At 37.2% G+C, this 25,044-nt stretch overlaps 1 protein-coding gene across 2 annotated transcripts in view; it reads left to right on the top strand.

The window, feature by feature from the left end:
* Positions 1 to 289: 289 nt before the first annotated feature.
* SLAIN1 (SLAIN motif family member 1) overlaps positions 290 to 25,044 on the top strand; it is a 55,883-nt gene continuing 31,128 nt past the window's right edge. The window contains exons 1-2 of one of the 2 annotated variants that reach the window (XM_008064914.2): positions 290 to 461; positions 12,171 to 12,310. In XM_008064914.2, the coding sequence (XP_008063105.1) occupies positions 12,268 to 12,310 (43 nt within the window). In that variant the 5' untranslated portion in view covers positions 290 to 461; positions 12,171 to 12,267. The remainder of the gene's footprint in view (positions 462 to 12,170; positions 12,311 to 25,044) is intronic. The other variant, XM_008064913.2, reaches the window with a different exon arrangement.

Here is a 25,044-nt window from a genome sequence, read left to right as displayed (position 1 = left end):
CCCCTTCCGCAAGACCCCGGCCTCGGAGGCCCCAGAAACCGGGGGGGGGGGGGAAGAGGTGGAAGGGGGGACCCCACGGCCCCCGAACGTGGTGGCCTAGCGAGTGTCCAGCCAGGCGACAAGATGAGGCTTTCCACGGGGGCAGAAGCCTGTTTTCTAACAGGTCCGACTGGGGATGAACTGGCCCTCTCCATCTGCCTTGTGTTCTGCTATTTGCTCAGTGCTGGGTCTCATGCTCCTCGTTAGCATTAACTGCAAAATCCGTGTCGTCATGTCTTGTTGCTCAGCCCTGCTCTTTTTCCCGGTATTTTTTGGGGGGTGACGGGGGATGGGTAGGGGTTGGCCTCTGTCTGCGACTGTTACTGTTCTTTTCTTCAAACGAATCTGGGCAAGCTTCACGTGCTGTCCCTCTTCGGGTGGCATCCGAAGCCGCCTAGTGATGGCTCTCTGCTTAGAAAGAGGTTCTTTCTCGGAGTTTTGAGTTTTTGCAGTCGTATGCTCTCGTTCGCTGCATCTTGATTGATATCTTCTTTTTTAGAGACGGACTTGCTCTTTAAAACGTGGTGACCTCACTAGCTTTCTCATAAGTGATGGTGTCAATGATAGGGGTTTGTCAGGGAGTAGAATGAGCAGGTTGAAGGCACTTAAAAGAAACAAAATTAGGAACAAAGTTTTTAAAATTAAACTGTAGCTTGAGGAAAAGTGAGATTAGAAAAACCTTATTATCCTTATTTCTTGGAAACTTTTTTTGGTTGGTTATCAGGTAACTTAAGGTTGACAGCATTTATTCAGTTGAAACTTGACTAGCTTCTGTCCATGAATGACTAACTTTGGGGGGAGTAATAATCCTTTTAAGTATTTTTCTTGCTGCTTGCTTATGGAGCATTCGTCATTTAATGACTGACTTCTTTTGGTTGGTTCCCATGCTTTCCTCAGTCACTAGGCATGGTGGGAAATGGTCAAATAATAGAAGCTTCAGGTGAGGCGGAACTTGGGTTCATGCAAGGAAAATGAGCAACATTCACCTCAGAAGTGGAGTGAAGAATATTTGTAGTCCTCCTCCTATCTTCGGTCCTTTTATTAAGGACTCTTCCTATTTTTCCAAACTGGGTTTTCCTCGCTTTTTGTGTTCATGTTGCATAGAAGGGAATGGAAGATGGAGAACTTTCCTAGTTTCCTGCTAAGAATGACAGTATTCCTTTTCCCTTATATTCTTCTATGTGAGAATTTTAACTGTAAAGTACACTAATTGGTTTAATTCAGTATTCAAAATTTATGGAGCTATAATAAACCTTTCAGAGGCATATTCAATCTCTTCTTTGGTACTTTTTGGCAACTGTGCAGGTAGCTCAAGTTGTAAAAAATCAAGCAACTTGTCACTTTCTGGAACTTTAAGCTATCCTTTAGAAGATGCACCTTTATTCTACAAAGTCCAGGCTGTGTTGTGATCTATTTCAATCCAAATTGTGGTACTAGAAAATGCTCACATGCCTGTTCTTAGGCTTTCGCTAATAACTTTCAGCCCTTATGCCATTTTCAAGTTATCTTATACTGATTTAGTTTCTACTTGGTCTTTTCTGATAATACGCAAACAGTGGTAGAAAGCTTTTTATATTTTTGTTGGGGCGATATACAGGATCAATCCCATGCTTAAAAATATTATCATTTAAAAACTTTTCATGAGACCGGGCACGGTGGCTCAAGCTTGTAATCCCACCACTTTGAGAGGCCGAGGCGAGAGGATTGCCTGAGCCCACGGGTATGAGAACAGTCTGGGCATCTTGGCCAGGCGTCATCTCTACAATAAATCAAAAGTTAGCTGGATGTGGTAGTGACTGTAGTTCTGGCTACTTGAAAGGCTGAGGTGGAAGGATTGCCTGAGCCCAGTGGGTCGACGCTGGGGTGGCCATGAGTGTGCCACTGCATTCCAGCCTGGGCAACTGAGACTCCAACTCAAAAAAAAAAATTTATGAGTTGTTATTTTGTATGTTTTAGATTAGTAATCTAACCAATGCAACTTTTCTTCTTTTGAATGGACTTCTATCATATTATCCTCCAACTACTGTTAGTGTATTGAAATCTAGATTTTCCGTTTGTTTATTTTTAGTCCAAATAGTGTTGATAACTAACAAATTACCTACTTAGTGAAATTAGCATATTAGCTCTTCACATGTTTGAAGCAAATACAAATTGAGGCAGAGTCTATTTCATTCATCAAGTATTGAGGTGAATACATCAATGCCTTGATACTTTATAAGTGTTTCTATGGACAAATGGCACACTATTTATAGAGAATCTTCCTCAAAATAAACCTAGAATTGGAATCCCAGGTGGAAAAACAAGGAGACATCATTAATCTTCGTGGAATGGACTCAAAAATTTTAAGGTCACCTGATTTACAGAAGTCTCTTTATTATATTTTATACATTAAGATATTTTCATATTGCAATATTTTGGCATAGTGTTGAGAAAACAATCAACAGGGTTTAATTTGTAGTTTAACTACTTGTTAGTGCTTGCAAAGCACTCTGAATTCCTTTATCATTTCAAACTATAGTGTTCCTATTGTGTGGTCACACAAAGTGCTTTTTCATTTGGGTATCCTGATATGTTTGCAGTATGCCAACTTATTTTTCTTTTGTTTATTAAGAAATAACTGAAGTGGGTGTTTAGTACCTGGTTATTTTTAAAATATTTAAAGTGAGACGATCTACATTTTCATTGTAAAAACAGAACATAGGAGTGGGTATAATGTTATGGTAGTCCTCTCTCTTGTTCCCCGTCCATTACCATGACTCAGAATTAACCCTGTTAACATTCCGTAGATCCTTTAAAACAAAAAGATAATTACACAAATCGATATACAACATATGCACATCAGTTTTTAAATACTTTTCATTGAATATTTTTGGGTGGTCTTTGTCTATGCATGTGTAGCTCCACATCTCCCTGTGAAAACTGCATCATTGTAAAAGTCGCAGTGTCAAGGGACCAAATTACTGTTTAGTGTGTCACCTACAACTCATACATTTTAAAATTATGATTTCATACAATTTCATACCTTTTATCCTAATGGGTTAAACAAAATTAATTATTGATCGTTTAGTATAGTACTTCCTGCTAAAATGTATTTTATGTTAAAGAAGAGTTTGTAAATGTCAATCACTGAATCTTTTAGCAGTTCTTGCATGTAAATCTCTTTTAATAAAGCCATAGAATATGACTATTCCATGTTTATTGGACAAAATTTGGGTCAAGGTTTATGTGTTGGAGGGCATTTGTTTCTAGTAGAGCCACAGTTTGATTGATAGTTCAATAGTTAGTGAATGATCCATCAGGCCTCTTGGATCTTTTTTCTGAACGATTATTTAATCTATATGTAATATTTTTCTTTAAAAAAAATCTTTAGTGGCCGGGCTCAGTGGCTCAGCCTGTAGTCCCAGCACTTTGGGAGGCCGAGGCGAGTTGATTGCCTGAGCCCGTGGGTTCGAGACCAGCCTGGGCAACTTGGTGAGACCTTGTCTCTATACACACACAAAAAAACAAACAAAAAACTTTAACGTATGAAGATTGTTGTGTTCTGCTTTTCATTTTTATGAAAAACTTTGAAACAATTTTCTTATTTCTTCAGATATTTATTTCAGTTGAATTTTAATTATTTTGCCTTAATACAACTTGGTTATCTAGCACAGTGCTGCTAGAATTAGATGTCTCAGAAAACTGAAGTTGATAATAATTCCAGAACCTTAATTCTTTAGTCCAATTGTAGCCTTTAGTAAAACTTCATATCTTGCTATACTGCCTTCCTTAGTTACCTACTAATTTGATAAACTTAGCTTTCCAGAAGGCCCAAGGCTAGAATGCAAAAGGGGAAAATCTGAGTATCAGAAGCTAATTAAAAGGACTAAAATCTTGATGCATACACGGGACATGGTGTGACTGGATGATTTTCTAGTCTTTATGGAAGACTTGTTTTTAAGATTCATATTTCTGTTCGTCAGGCTGAGAAGCACCAGCATACAAGCAGATTAAGTTAGATTGGTATAAAGTGGCAATGGGTGCCATGATCTGCCTACTAGACCTTCTTATGACTTGTATCAGCTTTATCTTAATGTTGAGGGACAGCAGCTCTGAGGGGAAATGGCTGTTTTAAGCTCTTTCGTATAGAGTCTAGATTAACATTCAGATTATTTTTACAGATTCAGATGTGCTTATACCATTGATATTTTTCCCCAAAGCTAGATTGTGACCCATTAGTGGGTTATTAAGTCACTTTAGTAGATTGACGAGCATTTTTAAAAAATGAAGTACAATAGAATAGAAAATCAGAGTTTATCATATCTTACATTTCAGTACTTGTCTTAATTAAACTTGTTTCAGTCTTACACTGGAAATATAAAGTATATTTGTGTGTTATGGTCAAAATTAGAAAAACCCCAATTTATACTCTTTGAAAGCCAAATGGTCTTGGAGAAAACAGCTGGAAGAGCACAGCTCTCTGAAGATAGTATCATACCTTGGGGATAAATCAGGTCTTGCACACCTCAACTAGGAAGACAGTTCAATATAAGAAAATGCCCAGGTAAAATCATGCCAGCAAATATAAAATACTGCCATATAAGGAGGCTTTATTTTAGTGGAAAGACAATTAGCAGAATATTGAGACTATATAAAGTGGATGTAGTAAGGATTTAAAAATTTCTCGACTGGGAAAGACAATAGAAAAGTTGTTATCTATACAAGGGGGAAATGGTGATATGTACAAGTTAAGGAGAATTTAATGAATGAGATATTTATCTTCCACATGTAGTATGAAGACCTTAGACAGCTGGCTAAAATCATTGCCAATTTTTCATTAAGGCTGTTGAGCACCTTGTGCTATACATATGGCACAGCTAAATTAGACCAGCTAACCTGTTTTTTGCATAATTGATTTTCAGTGAAAAGACCAGAGGGTGCTTCGCTTTCTGACAATGCTAATTGAAAATGCACAATGTTTTCCAGGAGCAAATGGAGTTGACTGAAGTGTGTGAAGGTGTGAGTTTGAAATGAGTAACTTTGAAACACTGATGTGAGATGCTAAAGTAGAAGCTTAGTTCTAACTGGGTGAAGGTGGGTGGGTGTAGGGAAGGTGTGCTGTAGGACAGTTTAGTACTTAAAATTTCGACTTTACCATGTGTTTTCCTATTATCTTGATGGTGTGATATTTTGCTGTGGCTGCCCAGTTTGATCCTAGCAGGTGTCAGTAAGGCAAACATTGTTTAAGAGAGCTAAAGATTGGTTGATTGTGCTTATCAGTGCCTTTGCTTAAAATAAAATTTGTGATTGGAGACTCTTAAGATTGGCTATTACCACATATTACTTGTCAATTACAGGTCTACAAATATATGTATTGCTATATCACATGTTTTTTGTATACTTTACAAAAGGATGACTTTAGAACAAAATGTTTTCTTGAGAATAACTGAGTTTTTTTTTTATTTTTTTAATATACAGTTGTAGTACTTTATTTGAAACATTCAGGGTTAGTGTGGTGAGCTTTCTACTTTTTATCTTCCAGTGTAGAATGTGATGTGTGTGGAAAGGAAGGGATTCTGTGAGAAGGATAATAGTCTCTAGGTATGTGTGTTTGGAAGTTATTGAAGACAGGCTAAAGAAAATTTGACATATTTAAGAATTCTGAAGTTTTAGATTAAGGCTTTTCTTTTTTTTTTTTTTTTAGAACAAACTTTATTTAAAACTACATTTTAAATTTGTTACCAAACATCACAGTGGGCAAAAAAATCAAGAGCAAACAAAACAAAACAAAACAAAAAACACCTCACAGTGTATCGAGGCTTAAATCTGTGCAGAATTCAGTTTGTGATGTTTTAAATTACCATGGATGAAATTAGCATACCTATCAAAAATGTAGTATCAAATTAATTTCCATTTTTATACAGATCAACACAGATGTTTACTTAGTACATTTTCATATATGCATTGACTATATAAAGAGGGAGCTAGAAGAGCCTCTGAAGACATCTCATATACTTTGGGCTCCCACAGATTAAGACTTTTCAAATATTCTTGCCAGATTCCAGTATACCCTTGACAAAACTACTTAGGTTGAAAGAGGAATTTGTAAGTTACTAGAAGGTGTGTTGCATTAATAATAGCAAAATAGGATATTGTAAAGAGTTACTTGCATTGTAATGACAATGAATAAGGTGGTTTTTTATGACTCTTTAGAAGATTAGAGCTATTTGGGAGAAATACAGATTTTTTTCTTTTAACCTTATCCAATTTTGGAGCTATGTTATACTCAAGGAGTTAGTAGCTATGTGATCTCTATAACTAACTGCCCTTGTCTTTATTTAAATCCAGCTTAGGCCAAGTCATAGAAATACTAGGTTCAAAGCTATCTTGGACACACTGTACACTAACTCTGAAAATGATTACTTCTGTCTTAATGCCATACATTTGGGTGAAACTGTTCCTACAGTTTATCAAAATAAAGCAATAAACAGTACATAAGTAGTTTAAAAGCTCTTCTTCAGCAAGGCTTTTTGCAGAAAGCAGCCCTCTGCTTGCTTCCTGCCACTTAGTCCTTCACATGGACATCACTTTACACTCCTCGAGCTGTTTCTTTTTTTTTCTTTATTTCTATACTGTCTATATGTTTATGATCTTAGACATTTGTGGACTTGTTATGGAAGATGAAACTCAGCTTTTTTCCCCTCAGCCCTAGCCATCATATCTTTTTTCTTTTTTCATGATGACTTTTATAGGGTTTCTTCTATATTTAAAGTCTGCATTATGATTGTAATTTACTAGCTAAGCCCTGTTAATTGTATGCTGCATTTATTTTCTCTAATTCCTTTATCCCTCCAAGAATTAATAATGGTCTGTCTTCTCTACCTCTTCACTTTCTTTAATTCCTATCACAAATTATTTCTTCAAACACTCTCAAAGTGCCATACAGTTCCTCAATAAGGTCATACATATTAGGTAGTCTCTTAAATATGTTTTTAGTGATTTATTTTGTAGTGCTGTCCCTTCTGAAACTCTTAATTCCACTGCTCCAGTCTTCCCTGATTGTTCCCTAGGCTGAATGCATAGTGCTATTGTTGAGGGAATGCCTTCAGTTTCTTAACCTATGTTGGATCCCCATTTTTAAAACTGTTTGTCTTTATATTTCAGTTATTCTCCTTGGTAAGGCACAGCTGCCAATAGCTTTCTGAGACAAGGCACATGCATGAGAGAGAGGTATACTGTGAGATCCTGCATATTTGAAAATGTTTTTTATCTACCCTCAAATAAGATTCTGAAATAAGACTCATAGATGGGCTGGGTATAAAAATCTAAGTTAAACTTCCCCTCATGTTTTGAAGGCATTCTTCTATTTGTTCTAGCTTCTACTGTGCTGTAGCTATTGAGTGTACTGTGATTTGGAGATCTAATCTTTTGTGACTTTTTCTTTAGCTTTCTTTATCCATAGTATCCTAAAATGTCCTGTTGTACCTTGGTATGGGTCTTTCTTTTTATTAGGTGTACTGGACACTTTTGGGTGCTTTCACTCTATAATACCATGGCCTGTCTTCAACTCTGAGAGATTTTCTTGCCTTTTTTTTTTTTTTTTTAAGGAACATTGCCTCCCTCCCTCCCCTTCCCCCTCCTGCTCCCCCATAACAGTCAGTTATAGGTTAGTCTACCTCACTCAATCATTTCTCCCAATGCTATTCTGTGTCTTTATTTTGCTTCTAGGAAACTTCTTCAGTTTGATATTCCAACTCATTTATTGACTCTCTTGTTTTTGCTATGATAGTTTCATTTTCTGAGAGTAAAGAAACTGTTTCTTATTTTTTTGTGTGTGAATGCAACATTTTCTCTTAGATGATATCAATTATACTCTTTTTAGAATTTTTACCTGTTCCCTACATTGTTTTTCTCCTTGATTTTTTTTTCCTCTCCCCCTCCTCTGTACTTTTAGTCTGATGTTTTATGTAAAAGAAATATTTCAGGAATTTGGTGTCATTGGCTCTTCATACCCTAAGGAGATATTGAAGCTGATCTGAAACTCCCTGTGGATGGAGCTTTTTGAGTGCTGTAATTTACTAGTGGTTGGGTGAATAAGCAGTCTACATTTCAGTATCTCTAGGTCTTGGGTTTATCTATTTGTCCAGGCATAAGCCTTTTGTACTAGGAGATATAAGCAAGGCAGTTACTTCTAGGAATGCAAAGAGAGAAATGGGGCCAGAGTTCTGACCAGACAGCTTGTAGACTTTCACCTCATACCTCCTTCAGCCAAGTTTGGTGTGCTGAAGTCTGGGCTTCTTTGGGTTAGTCTATTCAGATAGTGAGTCTCTGGTCTTAGACTGTGATGGAGAAGGGAAGGGAAGGCTGACTGTGTAGGTTGGAGGAGGGGATCTGGGATTCTAGTTGTTCCTCATGTAGACTTTCAACTGAATTCCCTGCTTTTAGCCATGATCACCCCACCTTCTGTGAAGTCCAGGGTGGGGATGACACATAATATTAGATAGGGGGGATGGACTAAGGAGTATGAAAGAGAGAATCCCCATAGTGAACATGGCTGGTGAGTCACTTAGCAACTGAATGTGCCTGTGGAAGTGAGCACTGCTTTTGAAGATGTTATGAGGCAGTGTGGTCAGATGGAAGAACTGTATCATATAAGCCCTAAGAGATTAAGGGTGTCTTATATTTGGCTCCCTTACAAACAAAAAATGAAGACTCTATCAAAAATTCAATGGGATATCTGGAGGCAAGCTAATTGGAAGTTTCATAGCATCAGAAGAGGTCAGCCATTGTCCCATGGAATGCTGGAGGTAACAGGCAGAACAGTGCTTCAGAAAGTAGACAGGTGGTAGCTAAGAGGGATTTGAGAACAAGCAAAGGCTGTGTGTGTAATAAGCAATAAGGAATAAGTTTAAAGAAATCTAGGGATAAAGAAATTCTCAGTTGACTAGTGGTTCATTCATGTCAGGGCTGTGGCAAACATGAGCACTTCACATATGTGGTAGATGGCAGCTCTGAGTCTTAAGAGCACTGAGGGACACAAAGCAGTCAGTCCATCTTATTACTTTTTACAGGAGCCTTACAGAAGTGTAATAATATAAACTGCACATTCTAAAAATGTACAGTTTGACATATGTATAAGTATACTTGTATACCGATGAAATCATGATCATGAACAAGATCAAAATAGTGAACATATTTTACTACTTCATGTTTTCCTGTGACCATTTTTTTATGTTCCTTCTTTCCTGGTTCTACCTATCTACAACCCAGGCAACCAGCGATCTGTTTTTTTGTTTTGTTTTGTTTTATTTCTATAGATTAATTTGCATCTTTCTATGGTTTTATATAAATGAAATTATATAGTATGCTCTCTTTCATTTGTTTTAGTTTGGCTTCTTTCAAGCTAGATATTTGTTTTGAAATTTGTGTTGTTACCTGAATCAATAGTTCATTTTTACTGTGAAGAGGTACTAGATTGTATAGATATAACCATGGTTTATTTATCCACTCTTCTTTTGATGGACATTTGGGTTGTTTTCACTTTTTGGTTATTACAAATAAGACTATTATGAGCATTTATGTATAAGTGTATGGACACATGCTTTCATTTCTCTTGGGTAAATGTTTAATGACTTGAGTGACTGGAACAGAGAGTAGGTGTGTATTAGCTTTTTAAGAAGTTGCCAAACTCTTTTCCAAAGTGGTATACTGTTTTTACTTTTCCACCACCAGTGTATGAAGTTTTCATTTGCACCACATCTTCATCAACACTTGCTATGGCTAATCTTTTTTAATTTATTCATCTTAATACGTATGTGGTGGTATCTCTATTTTGAGTTAACTTTTGATATTGTGTTTATAGATCAAAGTTCCTGCAGGAGTTTGTTTTGCATATGGATATTCATTTTGTTCCAGCATCATTTATTCAAAAGACTATACTTTTTTCATTTAATTGTCTATGTACCTTATTAAAAATCATTATTTCTTGATTTTCTGATTTCTTGTATGTGTGGTTTTATTTATGGAGTATCTATTTTTTAAATTGATCTAGTTATCTTGATGCTATACTAAACTGTCTTCATTACTGTCACGAATCTCAATCAATTAGTAGCTCTCCAACTTTTTTTTTTTAAACAGTTGTTTGACTTTTCAAGGATCTTTGTGTTTCTGTGTGAATTTTAGAATCAGTTTCTGTCATTTTTTTAATTAAAAAAATGTTTTTTTAGAGGCAAGATATCACTTGTTGCCTAGGCTGGAATTCAGTGGCCTGAGCATAGTTCATTGTAACCTCAAACTTCTGGGCTCAAGTGATCCTTCCACTTCAGCCTGCCAGTTAGTTAGGAATAGAGGTGTGCATCACCAAACCTGGCTAATTTTTAACAAACAATTTTTGTAGAGATAGGATCCTGTTAAGTTGCCCAGGGTGGTCTCAAACTCCTGGCCTTAAGCGGTCTTCTCATCTTAGCCTCCCAAAGCACTAGGATTAGCGGTATAAGCCACCACACCCAGACACTATTTATGTTTCTACAAAAAGTTCTGCTGGAATTTTAATTGGGATTTTGCTAGTTTTATAGATCAACTTAAGGAGATTGACATCTTAATATAATTTAGTCTTCTTACTCATAAACATAGTGATTTGTTTATGTCTTTAATTTTTCTCAGAATATTTTTTAGCTTTCAGTGTCCACTTACCACACATCTTTTATCAGATTTATCCTTAAGCATATATATTTTTTAATGCTATTGTAAATGGAAAATTTAAAAAATTACCAATTGTCATTACTGATATGTACAAATATACAATTGATTTTTCTTCAGCAATCTGGTAACCTACAATCTCGCTGCTAAACTCACTTATTAGTTCTATAACTTTTTTGTAGATTCCTCAGTTTTTAAAAATTTAGATGATTATGTTATCTGTAATAAAGACAGATTTATTTCTTTCCAATGTAAGTGTTTTTATTTATTGCCTGATTGCATTGGCTTGAACCTGCAGCAGAGTATTGAATAGAAAAGTGATGAGAACTAGTATCCGTGTCTTATTCCTGATATTAGGGAAAAAACCTTTAGTTTTCTACCATTAAGTATGCTGTTTTGTAGATGCCTCCAATCAGGTTGAGGCTTTTCCTTCTGGTCCTAATTTTATGAGATTTTTATCAGGAGTGGATGTCAAATACTTTTTTCTTTGTTGAGATTGTCATGGTTTTTCTATTTTAGTTAATGTGGTAAGTTATATTCATGTTCGAATTTAAACCAGTTTTTCATTTCTGGGATCAACACCACTTGGTAATGATGGAATCTCCCTTTTTATGTATTGTTAGAGTCAATATGCTAGGTATTTAGACTTTTAGCATTTGTATTCATGAGAGATATTGGTCTTTAGTTTCTTTCCTTGTAATGTCTGTGATTTTGGTATCAGGGTGCCACAGTCCTGGTATAATGTGTTAGGATGTATTCCTTCCTTTTTTGATTTCTTGGAAGGTTTTGTGAAGAATTGATATTTTCTTAAATGCTTGGTAGAATTCAGCAGTGAAGTCCTCTGGGCCTGGTGTTTTTTTGGGGTAGTTTTTCTTTGTTGTTGTTTGCTTTTACCTTTCTGGTCTTTTACTTTTAACCTATCTACGTGTGTCTATATTTAAAGTGAATTTCCTGCAGGTAGCATATAATTGTGACCCCTTTTAACATAAGGAAAAAGTTGCTCACAAGCCCGTCAGATGATTTCTCTTCAGTTTTTATTGGCTAGGGTTATATCCTGGGCTTAAGCCTAAACCAATCACCAGGCAAAGGGGAGCAGTGGAATGACCATGATTAGCTTAGCCAAGTGCATCTGAGGTGTGGTCTTTAGATCAGTGATTTTAGCACCACCTGAAAACTTGTTAGAAATTCAGATTATTGAATGCTACCCCAAACCTACTGAATCAAAAACTTATGGGATGTGGTCTAGCAATTTGTGTTTTAATAAGCACTTTAAATGATTTTGATGCATCAAAGATTGAGAGTAACTGGCATAGACTAAACTTTATTTGGGGGAGTAGGGAGAAGTACCTAGTACTGGACAGTTTAGAGGTCTGTTAGTAAGAAAGGATGGAAGGTATTGCTCTCTAGCTCTCTATGCCTATATCATACCTATAATGTAGATTTCTTTTTTAAAGGTTATACGTTGGCTCTTCAAAGACGTTCACCTCATCAGAGAAACCCCTGACTCCTTTGCAGTGGTGTAGACATGTCCTAGATAACCCGACTCCTGAGATGGAAGCAGCGAGACGTTCCTTGTGCTTTAGACTGGAGCAAGGTAATTGTGAATGTGTGCATTTACATTCTCTAACTCTTGCCACTCTCAGCTCTGTTTTTGTTGTTGGTTTTGGAATAGACATTTCCACTGAATAAACTGACCCTGAGGTGCAGCTATTGCATACAATTTGATTCACATGTATTACACATTAGTATTTCTCCATATAGGATATATTTAGTTAAATTTTTATTTTTAACCAGATATTTTAGCTTATTTTAGTTTGTATAGTGGCATACGAACACATTTTTTTTTCTCTCTTTTTTTTTTCCTGCTTGCAAATATACCAGTCAATAAATTGGGTCAGTCTTCAGTTCTCTGGGGTTGGTAACAAGGTTGTGTGACTGAATTCTAAGGCAGAAAACTGGAATTCCATTTGGATCTGAGTACTGACCTTACTGAGCTCCTCTGATATTTAGTTGGATGTATAATTGGAAGTCCTAACCTTTTTAATCTGAGAAATAATCTTTGTATTGTATGTAACATTAGTTAATTTACAGAGCCCAACAGAAGTTTAAGTAAAAAAATGGACAGTTGGACAAACAGCAGAAGGAATGAATAGTACTCACTAATAGTACTTAGTTTCTTGCTCTTTTGATACAATCGATTACTTAAAACTGTGACTACATAGGCTTTTGGTTTGTCTCTTAACCTCTTGATATCCATTTCATTATCTAGGAACATTGTTTTCTTTTTTTTATAATCAATATTTTTTATTATGATATTGTGGGGTACAGTTAAGGGTTAGGTATACAAATATGCATCGTTCAGGCACCCTTGTTGATAAGAGGTGTCTCCTCCCTGAGGAACATTGTTCTCTATTCCATGAACCACCTGCATCCAAATCATACATGAGCCTGAAAGTACAGATTTCTGCCCCCCCCCGATAAAGAAACAGGGTATCTGGGGGTAGGGCCAGGGGAATCTGTATTGACAAGTTCACAGTGTGACTCTTATGCACACTACAGTGTGACTCTTATGCACACTACAGTGTGACTCTTATGCACACTGCAGTGTGACTCTTATGCACACTGCAGTGTGACTCTTATGCACACTGCAGTGTGACTCTTATGCACACTGCAGTGTGACTCTTATGCACACTGCAGTCTGAGAATGCTGCCAATGGAGCTCTTCAAGGATAATGAATAGTTATGAAAATATTTGGATGTGATAAGGCAAAGTATGATAGGTAATATTTCTTGAGCTCTTATTTCTGTGTCATCAGTACATTACCTTCTTGACCTTAATTTCATCTCATTCAGTCTAACTGTACTCAGGTAGGTAGGTACTGTGCTCACCTTTAGAAGTGAGAAAGTGAAGTTTCAGGAAGTTCAGACTGTAGGGCCAGAGTGTTACTGATACTTAGGAACAGCCAGCGCCAGGGTCTTCCTGACATCAGAGACTCCATCCTTAACCAATATTCTGTTCTGCTGTATTGATACGGTTGTGAGTAGAAATCAACAGAAATCTATTTTAAATATTTGGGGTAGGCCAAGCTAAAGAGCATCTTTTATTGTTATTTTAACTAAAATGAAAGAAATGATTTAAGAATAGAACATTGAATAGTGGTTTCAGAACAAAGGAATCTTAGGGTTATTCTTGGCAACAGATATTTATCTAACAGAGCAGCCATCTGAGTCAGATACTCCAGTATTCATTCTTTTCTCATTTACCTGAGTGACTCTAAGCAAACCATTAAGTTTCTTTGGACTTGGCTCTTTGAAAGGTTGTATAGACTACTCCTAAGGCCTTTTACTTATCATTTTTAAATATATGAATTTGACTCAATAATCTGAAGTAAAATTCAGATGACATTCAGAATTGTAGTCCTTTAGCTCGGGGGGCCAACAAACTTTTTCTGAAAGGGGCCAGATGACAAATATCTTAGGTTTTGTGGGTTATACAGTCTCTTTCACAACTGTTGGAAAACAGGTATCAATGTAAAAATTAATGAACAAGAGTGTGTTCCAATAAAACTTTATTTATGGACACTGAGATTTGGATAATGTTTTTTTTTTTCACATGTCATAAAATATGTGTATATCCCAAACATTAAAAAATGTAAAGATCATTCTTAGCTGGTGAGTTCTTACAAAAGCAGAGGCAGGCTGGATTTTGGCCACTCCAGGCCAGTTTGCTGACCCTTATTTTAGCTCATTTGTACATGAGCCAGTTTTACATGTAAGGTTGATTTTAAAGCATAGAGGATAAGCTTTTGTTAAATTTAATGTGAATAGCCCTTACTGGTGGTTGCTTATGAGATTTTCAACTGAGTGCCTGATGATTTAATTTTTCTTTCATTGTTAAGGGGCTCAGGCAGAATTCTGAGGCCACGAGGACATGAATTAGCATATTGCAGTTTTGTTTATGATTTTCTTTATTTAAATTCCATGTAAAAGTTTAAGTAGAGAGCTAGTTTCCAAAACCAGAATTCATCTTTTGCAAAGTTTGTATGTAAGTCAGAAACCTCTTTTGCTGTGAGACTAAATGCTTTTGTTCCAGAGAGCCATAATCCCAATGAGATAACTAATCGATTAGAATAGGTTGTTTATTGAATGAAATTTTTTTTTTAAAACTCACCTTATCGCTTATAAAATAATGTCTATATTTTAAAATTTTTGTCACATTATAAGAAAAATACCAGATTCCTGCCCCATCCTCCTATGCCTATTTTATTTTTTAGATGCATTTAACAAAAGCTATTTATTCTTTTAAGATTTCGTGCTTCTGTGGCTATGGTTGAGTTTTCAATTGGCTTGTGACTTTGGGTGGTGTAGGTTTAATTCTTTTACATCCCCCTCCTTATACTTTTTATCTGCATATCCTCCCTACGTAGCTTTTTACCAGTTTTAAGGTACATCAGCATTTATGTTACAAATAGTCATTTCTCAGCCTTGTAATATTTTATCATAGTTCTTTTTACATCTAACTATTTTGTTTTTTAGAGTTAATTGTAAAAAGACGCTTATTTGCTTTTTTTGGTCACTGTCATTAATTTATCCCTAAAGTCTTCTAAGGAGCCATCCTCAGAATGAAGACACAAAAATCCCTAGGACTGTTTTATTCCTATTCCTTCAGGCAGCTGTTCTCCTAACTCTAATCAGAACTGGTTTTCTATAGCCTCCAAATCGTTGTTCTAGTGGGACTTCCTTTTGCTGTATCCTGGGAGTGCCTCTTGTCTCTCTTCAGTGCTGTATCACCTATTTCTTAGATATAAAGAATTCCTTTTCCTTACATTTCCTTCTTTTAGTGGAATACAGTGCTCCACTTGTTTTTTTGGGGAGAGTAGAGGGAAAGCACTGTGCCAGGTAAACTTGGAGATTGTTATGTCTGAATATTGTTTTACCTTCACCCTTACACCTGGTTGTTCTCTGGGTGAGATATAGTGTTTTAGGTTAAAAACCATTTTCCACAGAATTTAGAAGGCATCATTCTGATGTATTTTAGTTTCATGACCATTCTCATTTCCGATTCTCTTATTTGTTGCCTTTCTACCTAAAATATCCCAAGTATTTTACATCTTTTATTCTTGATATTCTGAAATTTCATTTTTTGTGTGTGCTATAAACTTAAACTCTGCAGAATTTCTTGCATTTTTAAAATTTATGCAGCTCCTGGTTTTCTATGCTTTCTTTTTATATATTCCTGTTAAAATCCCCTGGATTGTTGTTTAGATTTTATATATATATAATCTCTTTTTGTCCTAGTTGTTTTTAAATGTTCTACTTTTTTGGAGATTGAAAACAGTTACCTACTCTTCTGCATATTTTGTGCCTTTTATGTGCTGGACATCATTGTAGGTAATGGGGCTACAGCAGTGAACAGGACAGATACTAAGTCTCTGCCCTCATTGTGTTTATCTTCTAGCATGCAGATTTTCACTTAATCTTCCTGATCTTTCTGGTTTTTGTAAGGTACCCTCATTTGTGTTTGTGTCTCTTAAATCTAACAGCCTTTTTTTTTTTTTCAGTTCATTCAGATAATAAAGATTATCTTTGATAAAAACAGGAGAGGAACAGTTGCCTGAGCAGGCAGGGCAGGGAGTTCTATGAGTTAAGGCTTTCCTATACATTTTTGTTTATCCTGCTTTTTCTTTTCTTTCTTTCTTTTTTTTTTTCCTTTGCCACAGAACCCTCTAACTCCTGTGATACTTTGCACCTGCAATTGCAGAATTGTGCCAGGTTCTTATTAGCTTCTTTTGCTGTGAGCCTATGGAGCAGAGAATACAAAACCTAAGTCTGTTATCTAATGTTTCTCTTTTTCATCTCTGAGATGTTGTGACCTTCTTTAGTCTAGTACTGTCTCCTCTCTTGTTCAGTCTTCCCTGTGGGCTTAGAAAGCTTCCAGTTTAATTGTCACTCTAGTGGGGTTTGTAAGAGAAGTGAGAGAGACTTATGTTTAGTCCTCCATATTAAAGAATTCTTATTGGCTTTCAAATAAGGGGTCCTTTGTCAATAATGGTTAATTGACAGCTCTCAAAAATTATGGTTTTAGCCTATACTTTATTCATAATATAGTATAAATATTTGAAATTATGTAAGCATTCCATATCTTAGAAGTTTTAGTTTCCTGACTGGCTGCATCTTACATTCAGAAGACACACTGGTGTCAGAGTGTCAGCTTGTGGTATTGCTTTCCTATTCACAACCATGTTTACTTTAAAAGAATCAGTTTTTACTTATTTGCACATTTTGTAGCACAGTGATAAATTGAGGTCCTTTGTAGTTTTACACCTCTTCACACACACAGAAGTTAAGGGCTTCACTAAGAAATCCACAGTCATGACTAGCAGCCATTAGATTTTAAGAAAGAGTCAAGATATCCTCTCTGTTTCACTCCTTTCTTCTCCCCCCCACCCTGTCCATCTCTTCCCATCCATCTCTCTCTCTGGCGCGCTCCCTCCCTCTGGTGCATTCTGTCTGTCTCTCTGTGTCTCTCTCTCTGCCTGTCTCTCTCTCTGCCTGTCTCTCTCTCTGCCTGTCTCTCTCTCTGCCTGTCTCTCTCTCTGCCTGTCTCTCTCTCTGCCTGTCTCTCTCTCTGCCTGTCTCTCTCTCTGCCTGTCTCTCTCTCTGCCTGTCTCTCTCTCTGCCTGTCTCTCTCTCTGCCTGTCTCTCTCTCTGCCTGTCTCTCTCTCTGCCTGTCTCTCTCTCTGCCTGTCTCTGTCTCTGCCTGTCTCTGTCTCTGCCTGTCTCTGTCTCTGCCTGTCTCTGTCTCTGCCTGTCTCTCTGTCTCTGCCTGTCTCTCTGTCTCTGCCTGTCTCTCTGTCTCTGCCTGTCTCTCTGTCTCTGCCTGTCTCTCTGTCTCTGCCTGTCTCTCTGTCTCTGCCTGTCTCTCTGTCTCTGCCTGTCTCTCTGTCTCTGCCTGTCTCTCTGTCTCTGCCTGTCTCTCTGTCTCTGCCTGTCTCTCTGTCTCTGCCTGTCTCTCTGTCTCTGCCTGTCTCTCTGTCTTTGTCTCTGTCTTTGTCTCTTTCTCTGTGTGTTTCTCTCTCTGTCTCTCTGTCTCTGTCTCTCTGTCTCTGTCTCTGTCTGTCTCTCCATCTCTGTCTGTCTCTCCATCTCTGTCTGTCTCTCCATCTCTGTCTGTCTCTGTCTGTCTGTGTCTCTCTCTCTGTCTCTCTCTCTCTCTGTCTCTCTCTGTCTCTCTCTGTCTCTGTCTCTCTCTGTCTCTGTCTCTGTGTGTCTCTGTCTCTGTGTGTCTCTGTCTCTGTGTGTCTCTGTCTCTGTGTGTCTCTGTCTCTGTGTGTCTCTGTCTCTGTGTGTGTCTCTCTGTGTGTGTCTCTCTCTCTCTGTGTGTGTCTCTCTCTCTCTCTGTGTGTGTCTCTCTCTCTCTCTGTGTGTGTGTCTCTCTCTCTCTCTCTGTGTGTGTCTCTCTCTCTGTGTGTGTGTCTCTCTCTCTGTGTGTGTGTCTCTCTCTCTCTGTGTGTGTGTCTCTCTCTGTGTGTGTCTCTCTCTCTGTGTGTGTGTCTCTCTCTCTCTCTGTGTATGTGTCTCTCTCTCTCTGTCTCTCTCTCTCTCTGTGTGTGTGTGCCCTCTCTCTCTGTGTGTGTGTGCCTCTTTCTGACTATCTGTGTCTCTCTGTGTGTGTCTGTCTCTCTCTCTCTGTCTCTCTCTCTGTCTCTCTCTCTGTCTCTCTGTCTCTATCTCTGTCTCTCTGTATCTCTCTCACACTTCACTCTTTCAACAATGGATGAAAGTTCTTTAATGTCAGCCTGGGGCTTCAGATGAGATACTGCTTACTAGCAAATATTTTTTATATTTGGTTTTTATTTCTTAACCCTGATGTTTTAAAATTTTTCTTTTCTTTATTTTTTTTTTTTTGAGTTGGAGTCTCATTCTGTCACCAGACTGGAGTGCAGTGACCGCTCCCGGCCACTGCAACCTCGACCTGCTGGGCTCCGGCGATCCTTCCGCCTCAGCCTTCCAAGTAGCTGGAACTATAGGCGCGTGCTACCATGTACGGCTAATTTTTGATTTATTGTAGAGATGAGGTCTTGCCAAGTTGCCCAGGCAGGTCTCGAACCCACAGGCTCAGGCAATCCCTCACCTCAGCCTCCCAAAGTGCTGGGATTACAGGCTGAGCCACTGAGCCCGGCTTCAAAATAAAATTTCTTACACGTTCCTTTGTAGGCCATTGGCAGAGGCGCATAGTTCTGAAGAGCCAGAGTGTATCTAGTGGGCAGAGCTAGTCTTACACGCCCTTCTTCCTTATTTCTTCTTTACCCTAGGTCCTTAATCTGTGGTGTTTTCCTGGCTCCAGGTTATCCATGGTGGTAAGTTAGCCATCCCCCTTTGTTTAAGGACTAAGCATAACGAAGGATGCATCTAAGTAAGGGTTTGTCAAAGTTAGTTTCTGTAGGTATACTTGGCTGCACTCCTAAGACATTTCTCCCAATTTCTTTCTAACTGGACAATTGCTAATGAGCTCATTTGGATTGTAATTTCTTGTAGCGCCTCTATTCCATTCCTGCTGCCTACCTTTGTGACATGGTAGAGTTCTTCCAGAAGCTTTCATGCTGTATCTGACAACTTTATAGACCTGGATCTAGATAATAAAACTTGGTCAGTTTTGTGAGACTATATGGAACATAGTCAAGTTTTGTCTTGAGGTTGTGCGAACAAACTTATTAATATCCTGCCCTTCTGAAGACAATTTTTTTTTAATGAAGAAAATAAGGGAAAGAAACAATGTTTTATAAGATTTAATTTTATAGGAAAGTGACACCTTCATTATGACTATTTTTAAGATATTACTAAAAGAAATACTTTATCATCACAATGACACGTAATTTTGCAAATTGGTTAAATAACTTTTTAAAAGATACAATTGATTAATAATAATAGCTATTATGATTATTTTGAGTTGGAACCTCACTGTCACCCAGGCTAGAGTACAGCGGCAGGATCACAGCAACCTCAGTCTCAACCTGCTGGGCTCAGACGATCCTTCCAAGTAGCAGGGACTACAGGTGTGCACCATGCCCAGCTAATTTTTATTTTACTATAGTGATGAGGTCTTGCCATGATGCCCAGGCTGGTCTTGAACTCCAGGACTCAGGCAGTCCTCTCGTCTTGGCCTCCCAAAGTTGCTGGGATTACAGGCATGAGCCACCATACCTGGCAGGATAATTATTTTTGGTGTAAGGTATGCACAGTATATTCTTACAGATGACTAATATGTATCTAATAACTTTAATTCTCATAGGGAATATTAATTGACTTGAATATAAGAAACTATTATAGATCCCAAAACTTATTTTTCTCTTTTCTAAGCTGAGCTTTTAATATTCAGATTTTACAGTTTTTGGAGTCTTATGTATCATGTAGTCACACAGGCAAGTTAATTAAGTTTTGTCAGCCTCTTCTATATTTGTATTTATTTTATAAAGTTGTTATAAGGAATTTGTAAGGCATATGCAGTAGTGGCTTAAATGTTAGGTCTCTCCCTAAAATGTTTGAATAGTGTGAATGTCTCTTTTGAATAATCTACAGAAAGTAATGTTAAAAGTGAAATACCTATTTACTGGAAGTTAAATTATCTGGCAGTTCTGAATCTTCAGTCTGTAGGTGTAAAATTAACTAATAAAATCTAGAATAATATCTTCCTTTTCTTTTTTCCCCTCAAACACTGGCCACTTATTTGTGTATGCAGTCCTAGACACAACTCAATAGCTTGCTAGTTTTCCTGTTTTGAAGATGGGCCTATCAATGTATGTTTCTATGTGGAGTTTTGTGAACTTTTTATTTCGTTTTTTAACCTGTGCCTTTTCCCTAGCTGAGCATCTGAGGATAGAGGTTTTTACATCATTTTTTAAAAATTACCAATACTTAATGAATTTTTAAACATGTTTTAAGTGCTAAATGTTTGGTTTTTGTAACTGACTATTCGAGTACATTTCAGTTTCTCAGGTTGGGCAACAAACCCAGTTTTCATCGAACATTTGTTATTGTAAATGGCATCCTACTAGCCAAGTAAAAAACAAAACAGTGGTGCTCATTAAAGTGTTGTGAGTGTGGGGGTTTGAGTCTGTTTTGTTCATTGCTGTAACCTCTCAATCTCTTCTATCCCCCTGTAGGTGTTGCATTGCATGCTAATTGTTGAAGTAGCGTATATGGTGGAAGAAGTTTGGATGTAATAGTTAGGCTTAATGCCCTGTAGTGCCTCACCCTTACTGTGTGGTTGAGAGTATGCGCCTTGTTTCAGTGTCTTGCCTAGTAAATGGGGACATGTAAGATTTCACAGGACTATTAGAAAGACTTTGGGAAATAATATGAAGTTACTTCAAAAAATGTGAAGTTCTATGTTAATATACAGAGATATGCCCAATATGCACTTCTTCATTTAGAAATGGAACGTAAAACTATAGGGAATCTTGTTTGGATAGCTACTTACACTTCATAGAAAACTGAGTTTTCTTTTTTGTGGGGAGTCTGTTTTTTTCTACCTACAAATATGCTTTTCAGGGATCTTAAATAAAAAAATTTTTAGGTGTCATTGATTCAACAACAATACTATTCAAGACAACCTCTTCAGTTGGTTTTGTCTATTTCTTCTTAGATTTATATGTATCCCATTTCTGACATGCCCTTCTTTATTCTTACCTACTCCCTTATACCCCTTTAGAATAAAAATAACAAAACCTCATAGAAATTTCATGGGTAGGATTAATTCCCATGATATCCTAAATTGAAGTAAGGCTAATCTAGAGTCTTCAGTAAATCCATGTCATGAGACTGGGATGTTAAATAACCAAATAATGACCAAAAGCTTATCTAAGTAATTTGAAACACCCAATATGTGGCTCAGTTAATTTGGGGCTAGTTAATAAAAGCTTATCTTGGCTTAAGACACTTGAATGTCCATAACTGTTGAATCAGGACAGGTCACATTTGAGGAGTTTGAGTGTTGTTTTCACAAGTAGTGTAGCCCTACACAATCTTGGGTCATGTTTCGCTGTAACCATCTTTCATTTCCTCTGGGATTATATGCTAAGGAAATGTGAATAGGTATCACTCCTTTGTTGAGTTTTTCCTTTATCTTCATATGATACCTGTTCCCATTCTTGTTTTGGTTGTTATGATGAAGTGTTAATCTCTAAGTTTAGCCAATGAAGAAAAAGTTGCGGACTAATCCAAAGTTCTGCAGGTGGCCCTTTCATTTGTTAAAATCCACACAGATTGAACTGAAACATTAAGCTTATCGAGTGTCTGTCTCCTGGAATCTGTCCAGTCTCTCCTTGCATGGCCCAAGATGCTATCTTCACCAGCTCATGTTTCCAGTCTTGAAGTGCTCTGTCAAATTTGGAACAAAATTAAAACAGTCTGTGGGGTTCATTTTGGGTAAGCTTTGTAAAGGATTCCTATTTTTCATTGGAAAATCAATCTGAAACCATATTGAAATTTCTGTGCAGAGACAGAGTCTCCTGACATTTGCTATTATTCCTGCATGCTGGAAATGGAAGACATTGTCAAGCTGTGGGATTTTGTCATATATTTATGTTGGTTTGCTCTTACATTTAGAATAGCCCTAGTGAATTGGCTTCAGTATTGATAGTGATTTAGTACAGTTAGTAATAAATAGAGATTGTGCTTCTATGAAAGTTGCAGCTTCAATCCATTATACCCATCAACTGGGATATGTTTGCCAGATGTCCTTAAATAATCCTTCTTTCTTCTGCCAATTGTGCATGTGTTTCTGGGTGATTTTTTTTGTTTGTTTGTTTCATTTTGGATTTCCACCATGACTAGTAAGGTGCTTATTAATATACTAGTAATGGTTGTTCCAGTGAATTTATTATTGTCATATTTTTGTCCTTGACGGAACAAATCATAAAATAGTCTCCCAAAATAGTTGCCTACTGCTTTCATATTACTGTGACGATTGATTAAATTTGACTCTATGGCAGTGAAATTAGATTTATTTTGGTGGTGTTCATGCCTATGTCTTGGGAAGTCTACAAAACGGAGTCAGATCTAAGCAAGAGATTCTAGACTTTTCTAGAACATCGGGGCTTTGTTAGATGATTAGAACACATGAAATGTATTGAGTACTAGGTATAGGCACAGTGCTAAGTACTATGGGCGTGTTGGCAAGTAAGACAAGCTCAGGGCCTTTGAAGTATGCAGGCAAATGCAGGAAACGGAGGACACAGACAACTCTTTTTTTCTTCCTCTTCCATGAAGTGTGATGATGCTACTGGGAGACTGAACCAAGGGGTGTGGCCAGAAAATGCTTTCCTGAAATGTTGTGTGTCAGCTGAGACCTAGAGTCAGCAGGAGTTGAGCCAGAACTCTCTGGGTGTGGAGGTTGGTTGGTAAGGAGGAGTGTCCTAGGCCGCAGAAATAGTACGTGGACAGACATGATGGTGGAACATGACTGTGACGTGTGAAAAGAACTGGCAGGCTGTTGTAAGATGTAATGGAAGATATTGAACTGAGCTGAGTGATTCTAAATGAAACTAGAGACATATGCATGGTTTTCAGGGCCGTTAAGGAATCTAGACTTTATCTTAAGATGTTTGCAAAACCTTTGAATAATTTTAAGCAAAGGAGTGACATCATTTTGAGCAGGTGAACTGTAGCATATTATCTGAATTGTCTTAGAAGACAGAGCCTTTTTTTTTGAAATCTGGCAAGATATGGAGAGTGAAGTAGTGATTTTAGAAATTCTTTGGAATGTGGATAAGGTTACGCTTTTGCATTTTTTTCCCAAGGGGGAGTCTTTAAGTTTGATAAACTTGGGAATGTTTTCTACTTTCTCATTAATATCCTAAATTTCTTGTGTGACCGCATGTGAGGAGTGGGAGTTGAATATGTGGTCAGACTCCCATTGACAATTTACTTTGAAAACATAGGGTTTTGACTTGTTGAAATTCTCAATTATTTATAAATATTTGGGAGCTTTAAACTTTTATGTGGTGATAAGTTTCATGCATTTGATTTTTTGAGTGTTTGCCAATTTGTATCTGTGAGTTTAGTTTTTTAAGTTTTTTTTCCCGTTGTGATAACTTTAAGACTGTATTTGAAGGAATGGCATGTGTGTGTAAAAGTATTAGTCTTTTGAAATTCAGAATTACAGTCATTGTATATATATTTATGTGTGTATATATGTATATGCATATGCATGCTCGGTCTGATCTTCCATTTAAGTTGCATTTTCAGATGAGTAAAGTTGGATCAGTAAAAGGATATTGCTGCAGCGGGAGCTGCTAGAATGTGAATAATGTGTAAGATGACTGCAAGTGGTGAGGATGTTTAGTACTCAAGGTAGAGCCAGATACCTATTCTTAAAGAAGGTAGAGAGACCCTAGTGTGGGGTCCCTGCCCCTGTGGAGAAGCAGAACTCGAGGCAACTTCATATATCCACATTAGACAGAGTGAGGGTGGGAGGTGTTAGATGATGTTCTAAAGCAGTCTGCCTCCCTATTTTTATGTCACTGGGGTCCCATCCACCCTGCCACTTTACCTTATGCAAGCCTGCTTGTGGGAGGGAGAATCCATGTACGTAGTGCCTGTTGTCAATTTTTATCTTAAGTTAGAGGCCTGTTAAGTTAGAGGTAATACCTAAACCCATGCAGAAGGAACTCATGCTAGTTACCTACTCAGATTAATTTAGTCTTTATAAAAATATGAGCCAGTAACCAAATCTCACCTAATTTTGGGAAAACTAATAGTATGAACAAAGTAAGCGGATCCACTGACTTTACAGGAGGCAAGTAACTGAGGGAAAGAGACAACTTAGTGTGCTTAGATTTAAGAGTAATACATCTTTAAAACAAGAACAGTCTGCTGGGAAAAAAGCAATCAGATTATTATTTTTTGCTCATTTTTAATTTCTCAGAGGTGCTGAAGTAAGAATGACAGGGCTAAGAACTAAGCTGTTTACTCTGAAAGTTTGTGAAAGGAATCTCCCCAAAAGAGAGATGGAAAATATGAGAGAAGTTAGGGGACACAATAAGACAGATCCAGAGCCTCTTATGTTTAACATGAGTTCTAGAAGCCAGGACCATTGAGAAAAGGAAATAATCAGCAAACCATAGAAGAACATTTCTTTGAGGAAAGATAAGTCCTCAGGATGAACTAAGACTAAGACAGACCTGCACCTAGGCCTCCTAGTGGTTTTAAATAATACAGGATTAAAGAGAAAATCGTAACAATTTTCGAACGAAGAAATAGTTTATCTACAATATAACAGACTCAGATATTTTATAAGTAATATTGGATGCTAGATGAAAAATAGTG

The sequence above is a fragment of the Carlito syrichta genome, unplaced genomic scaffold (genome assembly GCF_000164805.1).
Source record: "Carlito syrichta isolate Samal-C Ts95f unplaced genomic scaffold, Tarsius_syrichta-2.0.1 Scaffold308102, whole genome shotgun sequence".
Classification (NCBI taxonomy): Eukaryota; Metazoa; Chordata; class Mammalia; order Primates; family Tarsiidae; genus Carlito; species Carlito syrichta.
The sequence above is the reverse complement of the archived record's forward strand: the minus strand, read 5'-3'. Positions and strand labels throughout refer to the sequence as shown.